This window comes from Rhamphochromis longiceps, linkage group LG22 (genome assembly GCF_057381845.1).
Source record: "Rhamphochromis longiceps isolate RC_006_pf linkage group LG22, R_longiceps_female_GT1.1, whole genome shotgun sequence".
NCBI classification, from domain to species: domain Eukaryota; kingdom Metazoa; phylum Chordata; class Actinopteri; order Cichliformes; family Cichlidae; genus Rhamphochromis; species Rhamphochromis longiceps.
Genome location: NC_140577.1, coordinates 4,696,644 through 4,715,203, shown reverse-complemented (window position 1 = coordinate 4,715,203; position 18,560 = coordinate 4,696,644). Strand labels below are relative to the sequence as shown.

Here is an 18,560-nt window from a genome sequence, read left to right as displayed (position 1 = left end):
ATAGGCAAGAATAATACACTATAATAGTAACTTTAATTGAATGCAAATGAGGCACCAGGCACACAGCAGCACTTCCATGACGCGCGCACACACACACATGTTGTAATGTTATGCAGCATGCACCCTAATGATATCTTTAATTGACTAATTAACATTTCACACACTTGGTGTGAAAACACACACATTCACACACACACAGTGACACGCAAGGGACTTGATGGCTTACGGTGTTTGAAGGCAGTTTTTTTAATGGAGTGTAAAGCGTATGCATGCACGCGCACGTACACGAACGCTCTCGCGCTCACATACACACGCGCGCGCTTTATTTATTCTTGAGCATCATGCTGGATAGGATACGGATTTTGGGCAAGAGGTGGATGTGAGCGTGGTGGCGGTGGTGTGCTGGATGTGGTCGCGGCCGGACAGACTAAAACCTGCGCCTGGCTCTACCCGGAACCATTATGCAGACAGGAAACAACCATTTTAAGGCCAGGAGCATCCGAGGAGCCGTCGTCTACAGAGGGGGGGACACCTAAAGCTGACACGGGGCGGAGAGCAACCAGCCGGGGAGAAAAGAGGGAATAACACGACGGGAACAAAACAAAGGCTCCGTGTGAGGGAAGAGGAGCAGTGAGCCACTCCAGCTGCATGACTCTACTGTCACACAGACAATGGACTTATCGGGGCAGGCCAGCGGAAACAGTTTTTGTTAGCGAGAGAAAAGCAGCCCTCCCGGGCCGATGGAGAGCCAGGCCTCTCACTCCGCTTTTCCCTGGATGAAGAAAAAGGCCCCGCTGACAGGCTTTAGGGACCCCGTTCTCGCGGTGCACAGCCACCTTCGTGTGTTCACATTTTTACTTCCTTGGTTCTGAGTCTGTTTTTTCGCACCCAGACGTCGCATGCTACGAGGTAAAAACAAAAACAAAAGCCGTTCTCAGCAGGACTGTGTCGCCTAACGAGCTAGCTGCCGAGCTAACGGTCCGAGCTAAGCTTTAGCATTGCTAGTTGTTGGCTAGACAACCAGGGGACCTCATTTAGCATCACCTTAACCTACTTTAAGTAGTGTTTTTTAATAATTAAAACTATCGTAATTAAAAAATTAATTTAACTATGTATATGTTAAAATGCGAGTAAAACAGCGAGACAATGTTGTTGTTTTTTAACGATTAGAGCAGGATCACTAGTTAGCTAGCTGAGGGATTGACGGATGCTAGCAGAGTCTGGCGAGTGGCTGGAAACGATTATTTCCATCAGTCTGACCCACTCGGTCATCGGTTCATCTATTCCAGATTGTGGCCCTGAAGTCACCGGTTTTCCCCGGACTGTCCTCCCCCCTCATTCAGCGCCGTGGTCCAGCCAGCAGGGTGCTCCAGATACAGACCTGTGGATCAGCCGGTAAGATGCAAGCAGCATGCAGTCACCCCGCTCTCAATTAAGGCTCTATAGTCTTATTCTTGTGTCAGCTACATTAAAAATTGATACGTTAAAGGAGATCAAAGTAATTTAAACTCTGCAAAAAATCTGAATAATCTTTGCATGCTTTTTTTGGTGCAAATTCTGGTGCTCGGTTTGCAATTTAGAATAATTACGCGTTTCTGCAGCGATTTATTTCCTATAACTGGATTTAAATCTTAAAAACAAAGTGTTTGCTGCCATGACATTTAATAAAATAGGTTTCATAAAAATATTAGGATGCTAGCCTCCCTGGTACTTAACGTTGCAAATTTCTCCATAATGAAAAAGTTAAAAAAAAAAAAAAAAAAAAAAATATATATATATATATATATATATATATATATATATATATATATATATATATATATATATATATATAAAAAATAAAAAAAAACACCCAGCACGCCCCTGCGGGCGGTTTATCCTTCAAGCTCGGGTCCTCTACCAGAGGCCTGGGAGCTTGAGGGTCCTGCGCAGTATCTTAGCTGTTCCCAGGACTGCGCTCTTCTGGACAGAGATCTCCGATGTTATTCCCGGGATCTGCTGGAGCCACTCGCCTAGCTTGGGAGTCACCGCACCTAGTGCTCCGATTACCACGGGGACCACCGTTACCTTCACCCTCCACATCCTCTCGAGCTCTTCTCTGAGCCCTTGGTATTTCTCCAGCTTCTCGTGTTCCTTCTTCCTGATATTGCTGTCATTCGGAACCGCTACATCGATCACTACGGCCGTCTTCTTCTGTTTGTCTACCACCACTATGTCCGGTTGGTTAGCCACCACCATTTTGTCCGTCTGTATCTGGAAGTCCCACAGGATCTTAGCTCGGTCATTCTCCACCACCCTTGGGGGCATCTCCCATTTTGACCTCGGGACTTCCAGGTTATACTCGGCACAGATGTTCCTGTACACTATGCCGGCCACCTGGTTATGGCGTTCCATGTATGCCTTGCCTGCTAGCATCTTGCACCCTGCTGTTATGTGCTGGATTGTCTCTGGGGCATCTTTACACAGCCTGCACCTGGGGTCTTGCCTGGTGTGATAGACCCCAGCCTCTATGGATCTTGTACTCAGAGCTTGTTCTTGTGCTGCCATGATTAGTGCCTCTGTGCTGTCTTTCAGTCCAGCTTTGTCCAGCCACTGGTAGGATTTCTGGATATCAGCAACCTCCTCTATCTGCCGGTGGTACATACCGTGCAGGGGCCTGTCCTTCCATGATGGTTCCTCGTCTCCCTCCTCTTTCTTGGGTTTCTGCTGCCTGAGGTATTCACTGAGCACTCGGTCAGTTGGGGCCATCTTCCCAATGTATTCTTGGATGTTCGTTGTCTCATCCTGGACTGTGGTGCTGACACTCACCAGTCCCCGGCCCCCTTCCTTCCGCTTAGCGTACAGCCTCAGGGTGCTGGACTTGGGGTGAAACCCTCCATGCATGGTAAGGAGCTTTCTTGTCTTTATGTCAGTGGCTTCTATCTCCTCCTTTGGCCAGCCTATTACCCCAGCAGGGTACCTGATCACGGGCAGGGCGTACGTGTTGAGGGCCCGGATCTTGTTCTTACCATTCAGCTGACTCCTCAGGACTTGCCTGACCCTCTGCAGGTACTTGGTGGTTGCAGCCTTTCTAGCGGCCTCTTCATGGTTCCCATTTGCCTGTGGGATCCCCAGGTACTTGTAACTGTCCTCTATGTCTGCAATGTTGCCTTCTGGTAGTTCAATCCCCTCAGTTTTGACTACCTTCCCTCTCTTTGTTACCATCCGACTACACTTCTCCAGTCCGAACGACATTCCAATGTCATTGCTGTATAGCCTGGTAGTGTGGATCAGTGAATCGATGTCTCGTTCACTCTTGGCATACAGCTTGATGTCATCCATGTACAGGAGGTGGCTGACAACTGCTCCGTTCCGTAGTCGGTATCCGTAGCCAGTCTTGTTAATGATCTCACTGAGGGGGTTCAGGCCTATGCAGAACAGCAGTGGGGACAGAGCATCTCCTTGGTAGATCCCGCACTTGATGGTGACTTGTGCTATGGGCTTGGAGTTGGCCTCTAGTGTTGTACGCCACATCCCCATTGAGTTCCTGATGAAGGCTCTTAGGGTCCCATTGATCTTGTACAATTCTAGGCATTCCAGTATCCAGCTGTGGGGCATTGAGTCATAGGCCTTCTTGTAATCAATCCAGGCAGTGCACAGGTTGGTCAGTCTGGTCTTGCAGTCTCGGCTGACTGTTCTGTCTACCAGTAGCTGGTGTTTTGCGCCTCTGGTATTCTTGCCAATTCCTTTCTGTGTCCCACTCATGTATTGACCCATGTGCCTGTTCATCTTAGCCGATATGATGCCTGACAGGAGCTTCCATGTAGTACTGAGGCAGGTTATTGGTCGGTAGTTGGAGGGGACCGGTCCCTTCTTGGGGTCCTTGGGGATCAGGACCGTCCGACCTTCGGTTAGCCATTCCGGGTGTCTCTCGTTAACTAGCAGCTGGTTCATTTGTGCTGCCAGACGCTTGTGGAGTGCAGTCAGCTTCTTCAGCCAGTAGGCGTGAACCATGTCGGGCCCTGGTGCTGTCCAACTCTTCATACTGGAGACCCTTTCTTGGATATCTGCCACTGTGATGGTTACTGGACCCTGTTCAGGGAGGTCGCTGTGGTCTGCCCTCAGATCCACTAGCCACTGAGCATTGCCGTTATGGGTTGCGTCCTTCTCCCATATGCTCTTCCAGTATTGCTCCGTCTCCAGCCTTGGTGGTGCTGTTCTCTTATTGTTCCCTTGCCACTGAGAGTACACCTTTGCTGGTTCTGTGGAGAACAGGTGGTTTATTCTCCTGCCTTCTATCTCTCTAGTGTACCTCCTCAAGCGGGTGGCCAAGGCTGTGAGCCTTTGCTTGGCAGTTTCCAAGGCCTCAGGTATGGACAGCTTGCTGTATTTCTTATGCACCTTCTTTGTCGCACCTTTCTGCAACTCCGTTAGTTGGCTAACCTCCCTCCGTGCTACTTTGATCTTGCCCTCTAGCCTCCTTCTCCATGGAGGGTACTGCCCCTTGTGGCTGTTCAACTTGTAGCCAAGCATCTCACTGATCACTGCTGCCGTATTGTAGATCAGCTTGTTAGTGTCGGTAATCGTGGTTGTAGGTATTGTCCGTAACGCTGCATTAACATCATCCAGCAGACCTTCTGAGGGTACTTCACGTAATCTTGGTAACCGGCTACGGGGGATCCAGGTTTCAAGCTTGGCCATTATCCTATTTTTCAGGTCAGTTCCTCTCGCACTCAACGATCCTTCTCCTATCGCACTTGGGGCTATGTACCCAATCTCGGGTGGGGGTGATGATATCTCCCCCCTGACCTGGCGTCCTGACTCCTCCTTGCCGTAGCATTTGTGTTGTACCTCGTCAATCTCTAGCTGTGAGAGCAGTCCCTTCTTTCGAATGTTGGAACACTGAGCTACTAGTTGTTTCGCCATCATTGTGGATGTTGGGTATCGAAGAATCCATAGGTCCGTCATCCTATTCATGTAGCCCCTTCCGCCGGGGTTACTTGCGTAGTAGCATTCCAACAACGCCCTGTTTTCATCTCTTGCCCACCGATGCCTTCTTGTTCCAGTAGCCCACTTTTCGTCAGGGTGCCCTGGTTCCTCAACACCTGACGCGGACCTTGTTGATCCGGGCGACGTCCGAGCCGGCATGCCTTCATATTTATCTGTGTCGCTCATGTCTGCGGTAGGCTCGCTTAGCATAGGGGGTCTAGCCTTAGGACCCTTACTGGATACAGACGCCCCAGGCAGGAGATAGATAGAGAGATATAGATAGATATAGATATAGATAGATATATAGATAGATATAGATAGATAGATAGAGATATATATAGATAGATAGAGATATATATATATATATATATATATATATATATATATATATATATATATTTATTTTATAGATAGATAGATATAAAATAAATAAGGCAGTAGCAGCTCCTAGTGTCCTTTAAACAACTGATGCTCGTGGAAAGAAACACCCACTGTAATAATGCTTTTTATTACTTGTTTATATCCATTATGAATAACTGGACCTGGATTTTTTTTTTTTAATGCTTCTTTTTTTCTATCCACCATCTTTCCTTTTACCTCCTAACAGAAGTGTACTTTGGATGCATATTTTTGTTCAATATCTAATGTTAATCTATTTGCTTGAATTTTTGTTTAATTGGGTATAAAGGGAGACAAAACTTAAGAAGTAAAAAAACAAACAAAACAAAACCATTAAATTTTAAACATTAGAAATGGCTTAAATTGCTGCTATTACTGCTGTTTCTTACCGCATTATAAGTATTGTGGTTTTGGGGCTGCTGGATGACAAAATTAACCTTTTAATGACAGCTCCTGCTGTGAGATGTTTGTGATGATATTTTCCAGAAGACATTTTCTAAATGCTTTCCTTCAGCAGACATTATTGGTAATAAATGCACTCAGTTGAGCTCTTCCTTAGTAATGCCACCTGATGATAGACGAAGCAGTGCAGTCTACTTTGCATTGTCACGGGAATTTGCATGTATTGACCCAGTGAAGCAGAAAACATGTAAATATGATTTTTTTTTTTTTAATCCTAATGTTCCACCAAATCTGTTTTACTTTTCTGGAGATAAATATTTAACTTTACCAGTTCACAAATTTTAAGATTTTCTGGTGTTGTGGTTGCTGTTGCATTTTTTATTTTTATTTTTATTTTTGCAGCACCATTATGGCATTTTATGCTTTACATTGTTTATAGCTCTCTATTGTATGTTCCTCTGAGTTTTGTGCAGAATAAGAGTGAAATGAGCGTCCACCACAAGTGCACAGAGCCTGGAAAGCCTGTGTTGACATACAAATCTGATAACCACCAGTGGGATACCTGTTATCTCTGACCTGGGTTTTAGCTGTTGTTGAACCAAATAACAGAGAAATCCTGACTACGTTGAGCTTGCTTCATAGTATTCACCCCAGATACAGGCAGTTTTTTAAATATTTTAGTGTAACATAACTGATTGAGTGGAGCCACTAAAGCATGTTGCTCAAGTTCTTACATTCAGTAAGAATTTGTCCTTATGAATGTAAAAGGCCTTCATCAAACCACCTGTGTGCATAGTTAAAATGTGAAAGAAAATGGTATATTCTCTGCTCCTATTAACCAGAGGTTTGTTTTTATTTTGAACAAAATATAAATTGACTAATGAACACTATAAGCTAATGTGGATTTAGAAATCTTTATTTAAAGTAAGTAAACTAGCTTTTCCTATTTATTTTGGGGAGCAGTGTGTAGGGACGGTACCTCAGGGTAGCCGTTCAGTGGATTCGAACCCTCGACCTTCCGATCATGGGGCCACCACTCTACCTACTGAGCTATCCCTGCCCCAAGTGCCTGTTATTTTCCATAAATGGATAAAACAGGATTTTGTTTTGTTAATGGTCAGTGTGACATTTAAACATTGCTGCTGTTGCTAGTTGGTGTCCAAAATACTAGTTGGTTAAACGTATTATTTTATTTACGACACCATTGTGGTTGCAGCTCACTTAGACATCTGTCCCTTGTTTCTGTCATTTATATGACTAGTAAATTAGTTACCAGGAACATTCTCAACTCCGACCCTTGCCTCTGGCTGGATACTGAGTGGGGTGACAGTAAAAATCAAATTGAGCGTACAAGTGGCTGAAATGCATGCCGACACTTTTAGCCACCCAATTACAGTCTTCAAAAAGAAATGGCACACACTTATGCCTGGATTATGGACACTGCATTGGTTGTGCTGCACACCAACTGTTACAACAGTTTTATCACAATTTATACTGACAAGCAACGCTTGCTGGATTTGCTATTTTATTTATGTATTTAATTTTAACTGGATACTCTCATCTTTTCAAATTGTTGCAGCTCTGAATCTGAGCTCCTGCAATGATATATCACTGAAATTAGGGGTGGGGGGAAAAAATCGATACTGTGTAGTATCGTGATATTTTGTTTGCTAATAATGTATCGATACAGGGACAGCAGAAATCGATATTTTGTTACAAAAAAAGTTTTTGTGGACTGGAACTCTGACTTCAGAGCATGTTGATCCTTTTTCTGAGCAAGAATCCTTCACTGTCCAAATGTGTTTAACTTTTTTTGGCAGCAATAAACATGTTTTATTTTAAGTTTTAAACTTTTTTATTTAATGTAAAATTATATTTTGTTTTAATTTACTTTCAAATTCTTCAGTTGCTGAATGGGCTGCATAGTTTTCATAAATTGCATAGTTCAGAATAGCTATAATTGTACCAGATGGTTGCATTCAGTTAAGTTGGACTAGACTGTAATACAAACCGTTCAGTTTGTCAACAATAAAACTGACTGAAATGAGAGACTGAGTGTGAGACTTTGATATTAGATAAAATGAATATTGATAAAGTTTACCTTTATGTACAGAATCTGAATATCGCAAAGTATTTTTTTTTAAAAATTGCAATAATATCGTATCGTGGGATGTATGGTGATTCCCACCTCTAACTGAAATGATGGTAAAGACCAAAACAACTGTATACTCTTGCCTGCAACCCAGGGTTGAATTGCTGTAGTTTTTTACATTGCTATCATTTGCATAGCTTGCAGCTGGGTAATCTTCATATATTGTGCTGAACACAGAAACCCAAAGACCATCGGCCCAGTTTCTGTTTGGGTGGGGAGGCAAGATTAGGGTTTAACAAAGAGCCTCCCTTTGGGAGAGTGATCGCTACCAAAAACATTTTAAGGACCAAAATTAGATTTATTTTACTAATAAGTCTCATTATTGTTTGTAGCCTGGCTGGAGACACAGAGCATTTGGAAATTATGCTTTGTGTGATATTTTCCACTGTTGTAAATACATTGAGCATGTTTTTGAATTTCATCGTATTTGTTGTGCATTCTAGGCTTTATGTGAACTGGCATGGGATTGGAATTGGCTTTGTTATGTGTTCCTTAGCTGTGAGAACCCCCCCCCCCCCCGGTATTTGATTGAGTTTTGCTATAATCGAGCAGACCTACGTCGGTGCTTCTTTTTTGTTTTTTCTTTTTTGTTTTTGGCTTAGACTGTTAGACTGTTAATGACTGTTTTCTTAATTTCACAATTTGCATGCAGCTAAACTGAATGCATGATCATTATGCTTTGTCTGTACAGACAACATACAAAATCCTTCCTGGTTTTATATCTGACTGTACACAGATGTGACAGCGCATATAAAGACGTTTGGCTTCTGTGGTTTCTGTTTCAGGGGAGTCTCATTCACATCGAGCGCTCACTGCAGAGCTAGAAAAAGGTCAGAAATAAAAGCAGATTTGACCCTAGTTTTAAAACCCCCCAAAACAAAACGAAGTATCGGACAGAAAATGCGATGCTGACACAGGAGAAGTAGCGACTTGAATTATTTAGGCTGATGTTTTGGAGAGGTTGAAATGATGGCGGGTTGTTGCATGCAGTGAACGCGAGAAGCATCATTAGTTAAATTAAAGAGGGTGTCATTATTGTTAGATTATGACAGGAGTGTCATTTTGCTGATGTTTTTGGCAGTATTAAGTTGAAGAATGAAGAAAACTGGTGTTTCAAACGATACAGCCTCAAATATTTTCATTTGTGTTTTTTGAGATAAATGAATATGAGCGAGTGCACTTTGTCCTCTTCCTTTGTTTTTATGGAGCTAAAATATGTTTTCTCCTTTTTAAAGGAAAGCATATCAGTAGGTTATTGATTTATTTGCTGTAATTTACTTCAAGTCAAGTGCTTCTTTTAGGCTGTCATGTTGCACATGCAAAATTCAAATATCAGACAAGTGCTTGCTTGGTTCATTTTCAGTCTCTCTCCTTCTCCCTTGTTGTAAATCAAGCCCCCATCCCCCTTTTTGCATCAGTGCCCACCCTAAAACCTCAAACTCACTCACAGTTTAGATCAGAGTGAACTAAGATATGATGGAAACTAAATCCATCTAGAAGAAGTGAAAGTTGTAAAAGCTTTCTGAAGGTGAGGCTGTGGAAGGATCTTTGACTCTTCTTTGCAGATGCCTTTGTCTCCAAGGGTCTCTAATCCAGTCTGCTTCTGGAAATGTTGTTAGATTATTGACTTCGGCTCTCTGTTTCTATCCCTGTGGCTTCCATGCAAATGTCTAGAGTTCAGTGGTGCCTGGGCCTCTCTTCACTCCCTGTTTGAACCCACAAACATCCCACAGCTCTGGGCCTACAAGGACTGGCAGTCGTCCTTGCCAGACAGATTTCACAATCAAAAATGCTCACTAGCCTGAGCATAACCTATCGGACAACACTGTCTTCCACTACCTTCATATCTTTTTGTATATGTTTTCATTTTGAGTTGTATTTAATGTGAGAGGAAATCCGCTTTAACAAGACAGAAATCACACTAAATAATGTCACAAAATAATTAGGATTGCAATTTTTGTTATAATGGAGCAGTTCTAGTCTGAATTGTACAGTACTATGTTGTGTATGTTGTGACGTATTGCATTCCTTAAGAGTTTACAGTATCACATCAGTATCACGTCACTCCATACAGAGAGAGAGAGAGAGAGAGAGAGATGGGCGTTTTGTGTGTGTGCATTTGTATGTGTTGGAAGTCATTTTATCCAGCAAGAGGTGGACAGGAGCCATCTCTGAATTCCCAGTGAGTCCCAGTAAGGGTGACAATTCAGGGAATTTGTCACCCTTACTGGTGTCTCTAAATTGCGAAATGGTACGGTTCCTCTTATAGTATTAAATTTTATTTAAAAAAAAAATTGCAGGCTGACACACATAACTGGAATATGTCCTAATATTTGATTGAAGTAAATATTACTGTGTCTAGGCAGAATTATTAATTCATATTACGGTTTTAAGGGTTTTTGGATTACATTTTCTCTTAACACACATACTTACACTGTCACAAACAGAAGAGAGAGGAAGTAGAAGTTAACAATGCTGAGGCAGGAAAAGAGATGCAAGACTGAGAAACTTTTAAAAGTACATCAACAGGAATTGAAGCAGCAAGTCACATAAGAATTGATTTCTGAAAGAAAATGCTCATAATCAGCTCCTGTTGACCCACAAGTGATATTTTGGAACATGTAAACACATTTACTTCTGGTAATTTGCTCTTGTTCTGTGAAAATGTTTAGGTCTTAAAGTTTGAATAGGGAATGATGTGACTCTTTGTCTACGTGATCTCTCCAAATGTGCCATATTTTTATTTTTATATTTAGCTCAAATAGAGAAGACTCTGCTTCAACCAGACAAAGGCTTTGAGTTCTTGATTAATAAATAATTGGAATGGTCAGTAATCAAAATGGCTTCTTGTTCATTTCCTCTCCGATTTCAGTTGTAATGCTGATTATTTGACTGTAATGTTTATCTGCAACACAGACAGGAACCATTGAGGATTGATGATTTCTATCCTGCTTACATTTATTTCTCTGGATTTCCATGTTTGGCTTATCGCTTTTCTGCCTGCCAGTAATGATTTTTTTTTTTTTTTTTTTTTTTTTTTTTAACTAAACACTGTGATTGGAACTGCTTTCTCACACTACAACAGAAACAAATTACAATCTGGTTTCACAGCTTGGCCACAACAAGGATTTAAAGGAAATCATCTCCTGAGAAACTCAAAGTTACAGCAGCTGCGGAGCTTTAGGTTCACTGGGTTCGAGCTTGATGAGATTAGAAAACCAGCTGAAGAAAAGTTTACCTGGTTGAATAAACATTGAATGCAGTACGCTTTCCAAGATTTCCAGAGTTGTGCAAAAATAATTGTAGAACAGCTGCTTTGATCCTCTTGAGTGGATAAAACAGGAAGCCAGTGACCTGGTTTTTACACAGTAAAATCAGTCTGCTTTTCTAAAAACACTAAAAACTAGAGCTACAGAAACAAACAGGTCATCTCTTCACTGCCAAAAAACTATCATCAGGGTAACATGAGTGCAAATAATCAGTTCTGAAGCAAGAGACTGATACCTGCGAAAATTTGTTTGTCCTAGCTGTATCAAGTTCCACACTGTAATTGCTAAGGGAGAGGCACTGAGGGCAGGAAAAACAATATGTTGTTATTGTTTAATTTATACAGAATTACTGACATTATTCTTTTTGATTGTTTTTGTTCAGGCTCCTCGAAGATCTCCTTGACTGGATGGAAGGCCAGTGAAACAATGGTTCAGCCTGCACAGAAATAACGGACACACTCCACTTTATGGGACTGCTATGGAACATTCTAAAGAAACACTACAGACTCTGTTTTCTTTTTTATTATAGTTTAGTATATTTATGACTTTTTTTTTCTTTTTTTTTTTTTAAAGAAGCATTTGACGCTTCGCTCTTTAGCGACACATTCATGTAAGGAAAATCAGGCTCTCGGTGGATTATCGTGGCCTGTTGGACGTTAGCAGGACTACTTGTGAAAATCAGACCGCCGCAGGTTTGATAAGGGCTCACTGCTGTTTCCAGCAGCTGCAAACGGGTTGTGCCACCCCTGAGTGCATTGTCACAGCTGCATTGGGAGATGTTTCAGTTCAGCAAGTACCCCATGGACATTTTAGAAATGCTAAGTGGACACCAAGCCCACCAGTTCAAAGGCCTTGGATTAGAACGACAACTGAGCCACCAACAGCAAGTGCAGCTGCAGCACCAGCAGCAGCTGCAACAACAACACCAACCCTGTGGTGACACATCTGGAAGCCTCTTGTCGGGCCTCGGCCTTGGGTCCCTCCAAACCTCACGGAGCAATGCTTTTGCAGACTCCTCATCATTGTTTGCCAAAATGAGTGCTCCTCCTCCATCCATCTCCCACCAGAGCCAGTCGTCCACGTCGTCTCACAGCTCCAGGAAGTCGAGTAAGATGAGCAGCAGTAGCAGCAGTGGCAGCGGGAGCTCCTCGTCGGGGTACCCCCAGTTTCTGCGGCCTTTTCACCCTGCTGAGGCAGCGCTGGCTCAGGAGCAGCTCCACTCTGGGATGGGACGTTTCGACTTTGGTGGGAGCAGCAGTGGAGGAAGCGCAGGAGTCATTGGGGGGGTTGTCACACCTGCACCCCCGCCTCCCCCGCTCCATCCAGGTCTCTCTGTGCCCCAGCCCTCTTCTGGCCCTTCTTCCTCCTCACCCTCACCCTCCACCTCTGCTTCCGGCTCCAACAACCCCTCTGGTAGCACTGCGGTCCCCTTAGTTGGCCAGTCCGATCCTCGCAGTCTCCACCAGCAGTTCAGCTGCATGCTTGCTGCTAATCAGTACTTCCTGTCTGGTGTTCCCACCAGCAGCAGCCTAGAGCAGTTCCTCGTCCAGCAGGGCACTCACAACCACCTAGGTTTGGGCCTCGGGCAAGGCGCCTCAGAGTCAAACTCAGCACTGGCTGCCCCTCCTGCACTCCACTCCTCCCACAGCCACACAGCTCCACAGCCTCAGCAGCAACAGCAGCAACTCACCCCACACGCCTTATCTCATCCACACAGCCACACTCACCACCCGCACCCTCTTCACCCAGCCCCGCAGCCGGCCCCACTGGGCGGTTTTGATTTCCAAGGCATTCCTGTCCTCTCCTCTAACCAGATAGCATCGCTAATGCAGCAAGAGGCTGGCCTCCCCCTCCCGCTGCCCCTGCACCTGTCCCTCTCTAAAGATGATGGAGCAAAGTCTGTAGACAGCTCGTCTACGTCAGGATCGAGTGGGGGTAGCAGGAGAAAGAAGGCAATGGCGGGTTATCTGCCCCAGAGGAAAACGGACAGTAGCAGCCACAGTCACAGCAGCAGTAGTGTTAGCAACTGCCACAACAGCAGCTCGAGTGGGCACAGTCAGAGCTCCTCATCGGGCCTCGTAGGAGGAGGAGGGTCTGGGGGCGTCAGGCTAAGTGGAATCGGAAGTGAACCGCAGCATTCCTCTCTCCTCTCACCGTCCTCGCAGCAGCAACAGTCATCCTCCACTGTGTCCTCCTCCTCATCTGTTCCCACCTCCTCAAATCCCACCTCTGTGCTCGTTGCCAACGGAAACCAACAGCTGTCAAAATCCCAAGAAAATCATAACAGCATCTCATCAGGCCAGACAGAACCAGAACCCCTTTACCACTGTGGTGAGTGTGGTAAAACCTTCACCCACCTTTCGAGCCTACGAAGGCATCTCCGCAGCCATGGGTTGACACCAGAAAGCCAAAGCAGGAAGTCAGACTGTAACTCTCCCAGCCCGGAGAGGATATTCTGTTGCGGCGAGTGTGGGAAGAGATTTAAAAAGAGAGGTCACCTCATCCAGCACAGTGTCACCCATTCAGAAAACCGGCCTTTTGTCTGCAGCATCTGCCAAAAGTCCTTCAACCGTCGAGAGTCACTTACGAGACATGAGAAGATCCACGACGAGAAACCTTTCCGCTGCCCGGCATGTGGGCGTTGTTTTCGTGAGAGCACCTCTCTCCTGAACCATGCCGCTTCAGGTGCTTGTGGCAAACCTCCACGCAGTTCAAAAAACAGGGCCAGCAGTGCAGGGAGTGCATCTTCCAACCCTAGCAGCAGTAAAATGGAAAGTAGAAGTGACAGCGTAGGGATTTCAAGTGATGGGGCAGCGATGGCCAGTGACAAATATGCAACAGATTATTCCAGAAATCGCTACCAGAGCCAGTCGTCCTACAACAGCAGCGGTGTCGACGACTACAGACGATCCCAGCCTTCATCTCTGTATCCCCCAGAAAGCACATTAGCCAATGAAATGACCAACCAGACCCTCCGGAAGGCCCCTTTAGCCCCAACTCTTCACCCCCACCCACAAAGTCAGCAACATCACCACCATCAACAGCAACAACAGCCGCACCTTCCACTCTCTTCCCTATTGGATGATTCAGAAGATGAGGTCACCAGCAGTGCAATGTCAGCCATCGCTGCTGCAGCCGCCGCCTCGTGCGATATAAACACAGAAAGCCGGGAAGGAGAGAGGAGGGATATCATTGGAGGCCTATTGGGGGGGTTGGGGTTTGGTAACCTAGGTGGACCGTCATCCACCTCCACCCTGAATGGTTCCACCATGCCGCTGACCCACCCCAGCCAGCCGCACACAAAGCCCAAGAGGCCGCGAAAGCCCAGAGAGAAAAGGGATCCCAATACCATCGTCAGGAGGAGGAGGAGCCCAGCACCGCCAGGCGACGGATCGGAAAGGCCGTACGGATGTCAGATATGTGGCAAACGCTTCAGGAGGGCGGAGACTCTGAGGCGCCACAACCGTGTCCACACAGGGGAAAAGCCTCACGCGTGTGACGTCTGTGGCAAGATGTTCCGTGAGCCTTTCCACCTCACCAAGCATCTGACTGTACACTCGGGTCAAAAGAACTACAAGTGCAATCTTTGCGGGAAGATGTTCGCCTACGCTCAGAGCCTCGTGAGACACGGGAAGCTGCACAGAAGAGGAGAAATCGACAACCAGGGGAGGAGAATAAAAGGTGCTGCTGCCGCCATCAGCCAAGTCGCCAACACAGGGAACTCTGACTTCTTCTCCTCCTGCTCTCAAGGAGAAAAGTCTCCAACGTCTGGCACGCCATCACAGAGGCTTTACACCTGCACCGTTTGCTGGAAATCCTTCCGTCACTATTTCCACCTGACAGCACATCAGCAGACTGTCCATGGCGGCAGGGTGGGGCTGGAGAAGTCTTTTCGCTGTGAAGTGTGTGGCAAAGCCTTTGCTTATTCTAACAGCTTAGTGCGGCACAAGCTGTCTCAGCATGGCATTGACCGCAACGGTCAGCGCGTGAATCAGAACCAACCCTCTGGATACTCCCCGCTCTTCTACGATTCTAATTCAGCTCCCAACTACGCTGCTTCCTCCCACATGCCACAGGGGACATCCGGACAACAACCAAACCCACAACAACAACCGCCGCCGCCGCCACCACCACCACCTCCTCCTCCGCCACCCCCACCACAACAGCAGCAGCAACAGCAACAACAACAACAGCAGCAACACCCGCACCCTTTTTACTACCGCCCAAAAAACTACCAAAAGCGTCATGGGCAGACAAGAAAGCACCGGAAGAAAAAACGGCGAGTAGTGATCCACAGCATCATGAGGGACGGAAAGCTGGTGGGCGTGCCCCTGAGTAAAGACACGCGCAGGAAGCTGATGATTCTGAGAAAGAAGAGGGGCAGACTACAGGCTCAGCTCAACAAAAAAAAGCTCCTGGCACAGTTGAGGATAAAGGGCAGTGTAATGAAGGTGAAGTCATGGTGCGGTGGCGCCGTCAGGGTCACGGGGCTTACATCGATGGACGTCCCCATCAAACGCTTCCCCTGCCCCATCTGCCCAAGCACCATGTATGCCAAGCAGGGTTCTCTGCTGGTCCATCACGCCATTAGGCACCCACCTAGGAACTCAGGCCGCCATGCCCGTCTGCGGTGCCAGGTGTGTGAGAGGCGCACCAGTTCGTTATACAAAGCCTTGAAACACAGGGGCCAGCATCTTAAACAAGCTGCATTCCAATGCCACAAATGCCGACACAGTTTTTGGAACCCGCGGCTACTCGCCCGCCACAAGTTCTGCTGCCGGGCGACCACCAGCAGTGGGGGTGGGAGCTGGGGACTGATGAGATCTCCATCGTCAGATGATGAACATTCACCAGTCCAGCTGCCAGTCCCAGGTCTGGTCCAGCCTGAGAGATCAACGGTTCTGACTGACTACAGTCAGTAAACAATTTTTTTTTTTTTTTTTTTTTTTTAGATTAGATTGTTTTTGATGTTTATTTTTTTTTAAATAATCCAAGAAGCAAGCAAGAGCTAGCAAGTTTTTAACAAAAAAGAAAAAAAAAAAAAAGGTGGAAGTATGGGGTTTAGTGTAACTACAGTAATAACCTCAAGCCTTCCTCCTGTGTACAATCCTAACTTACCACAGCAACGGTGGTCGATAAATTAAAGTGGACTTCAAAAGGCCCAAAATCAGAACCACCATCACAGGCTGTTTCCTCTTCCCCAAAGGTGAGGGAACTCAAGACCACATGACTTTAGTAGCATCTGTTATTAAAAACAGATTCGGCTTCCTGTCCATCATGTTTCTGGTTTTTTTTTTTTTTTTTTTTTTAAATCCCCGATCATCAGTGTTTGGGCATAAATGTGGATTGGATGCCTTTTGTAGAGGGGATGTATCTCCGGTAGTAGGGATGCACCGATATTAAACAATTTGACCAAAAGAAATGCAGATTTATACCTATATATATTTTAGTGTTTATTTTTATTTATTACACAGCTCAACTATGAAACAAAAGTTTATTTTTATTTTTTCCCCTGTAATTATGTTCTGCCAGGTTTGACCACCAGGGGGCACAGTTTTATCGGTTGGTGTTTTCAGTTAACTTTTGATATTTTCTCAAGTGGAGGGATGGGTGGATGTTTGTAATGAGTTGCCAGGTTACATGGACTCACTGCACCATCTTGTGGCGATAGAGGAAAGTACTAAAAGCCACTTTAATAACTTTAATAAGTGGCTTTTAGATATAAAATCTTTTAGATATACAATCACTTTTTTATTTATTACATTTTGGAAAGTTTCAAATTGTTTTTCCAACAGAGATTTGCATAAAGTTCCGTTAAAGTCTTCTGTTCTTCATCACACTCAGCCAGCACAAAAGTAACGCAACACAACACACAAATATCAGTAAATGCCTTCTTGTGTACTGATATCCCTCCAAATATCGGTGCATCTCTATTTTTTTAGTTCTAGTTTGCGTTCACATTATTCACCGGTAAACAGTAGCGTGTCTGTCTCTTGGTCTGTGTTTATTTGTTGCCCCTGTGGAAGAACTCTCTTTTTATACTGAGATGAAATTTGCCCTCAAGATAAATTTATCTTTAATGGAAAAAAGAAATCCTGATGTGACACTATTGTCATTTTTAATGAGCTTCTTGGGACAATAAAGGGTTTGTTTGTCTAAAGAGACTGAAGGGAGACAGTTGGGACAAACAAAGTGTTGATCTTGTTTTTAATGTACACTACTTTATGATGTTTTTGAAGAAGCGTGAACAGAGAGTGAGAACAGGAGCTGTTAGTGTGTTCAGGATTTGAAAAGGAAGAAGAGAAATAACCGAAGTGTACTGTACAATTCGTATTATATTTTATTATATATTGATTTTTTTTTTTTCTTACACCGAGTATCATTTCTTTTATCATTGTTGCTAATGTTTGGGTGGGAGGGAACGAGTCAGGGTCTGACTTTGTAAAACAGCGGGATGAGTATATGTATCGATGTGATATCCTCCCCCCTCCTCCTTGAGCCCCCTTTTACCTACTCCCTCATTGCCACACTTGATGCCCCATTTTTGTAACAGAAGCGTGTACACATAGTTCATTACTTAGGTCCTGTCCAGATGTGTGTTTTCTTTTACCTGTAAAACTAAAACATGTAATATTATTACTAAATTACTATCCTTTTCATTGCCTAAAAGTGAGTTGTTGAAAACCCTCAAATCGAATTAAAAAAAAAAACTGAAACATTGATTGTTGTCTTAAATCTTCTGTTTCATGCACTCATCTCTTTTTAGTTAAGTGACATGTTATAGGATGTATATTTTAAATGTTCCTGAAATGTTGGTTATTTGATAGTAAATGGAGCATAAAGGAAAGTGCATCATTTTACATGATTAACTGATCTCCCTCACATGACAACATTGTACTGATAAAACTGAGCTTTCAACATCTTTCAACAAGTTTACCTGCAGTTGAATCCAAATGAAGTTGGAGAGATGTAGATAGCATTGAGGAAACTGTTAGTTACATGAGAAGACATTCACTGCCATGGTTTCCCCCAAAACATGACAATGGTGTTTTAATTAGTCACATCTTTGAACCATGAAGTCCACAACTGAAAACATACACTCTGCAGTCACTTCATTAGTTGCACTTTTACTGTACTGGGCTGGACCCTTGTTTTGCCTTCAGAACTGCCTTAATTCTTCATAGCATAGATTCATCAAGGAAACATTCAAGAGATTTTTTGTCCACAGTAACATGATAGCATCGCACAGCTGCACATCTACAATGAGAATTTGCAGTTCCAATACATCCCAAAGGTACTGCTGGATTGAGATCTAGTAGCTGTGGTTGTTCAAGAAACAGAGATTATTTAAGCTTTGTGGTATGGCATTT

General features: G+C 44.4%; 1 protein-coding gene across 1 annotated transcript; it reads left to right on the top strand.

Annotated features, from left to right (window-relative positions):
• The first annotated feature begins 320 nt into the window (after window positions 1-320).
• LOC146643171 (uncharacterized) lies at window positions 321-17,733 on the top strand. The gene is made up of 3 exons (XM_085396178.1): window positions 321-909; window positions 1,290-1,395; window positions 11,573-17,733. Exon 3 carries the CDS (start codon window positions 11,967-11,969, stop codon window positions 16,110-16,112), a length of 4,146 nt encoding a protein of 1,381 aa, XP_085252304.1. The 5' UTR covers window positions 321-909; window positions 1,290-1,395; window positions 11,573-11,966; the 3' UTR covers window positions 16,113-17,733.
• Window positions 17,734-18,560: the final 827 nt, after the last annotated feature.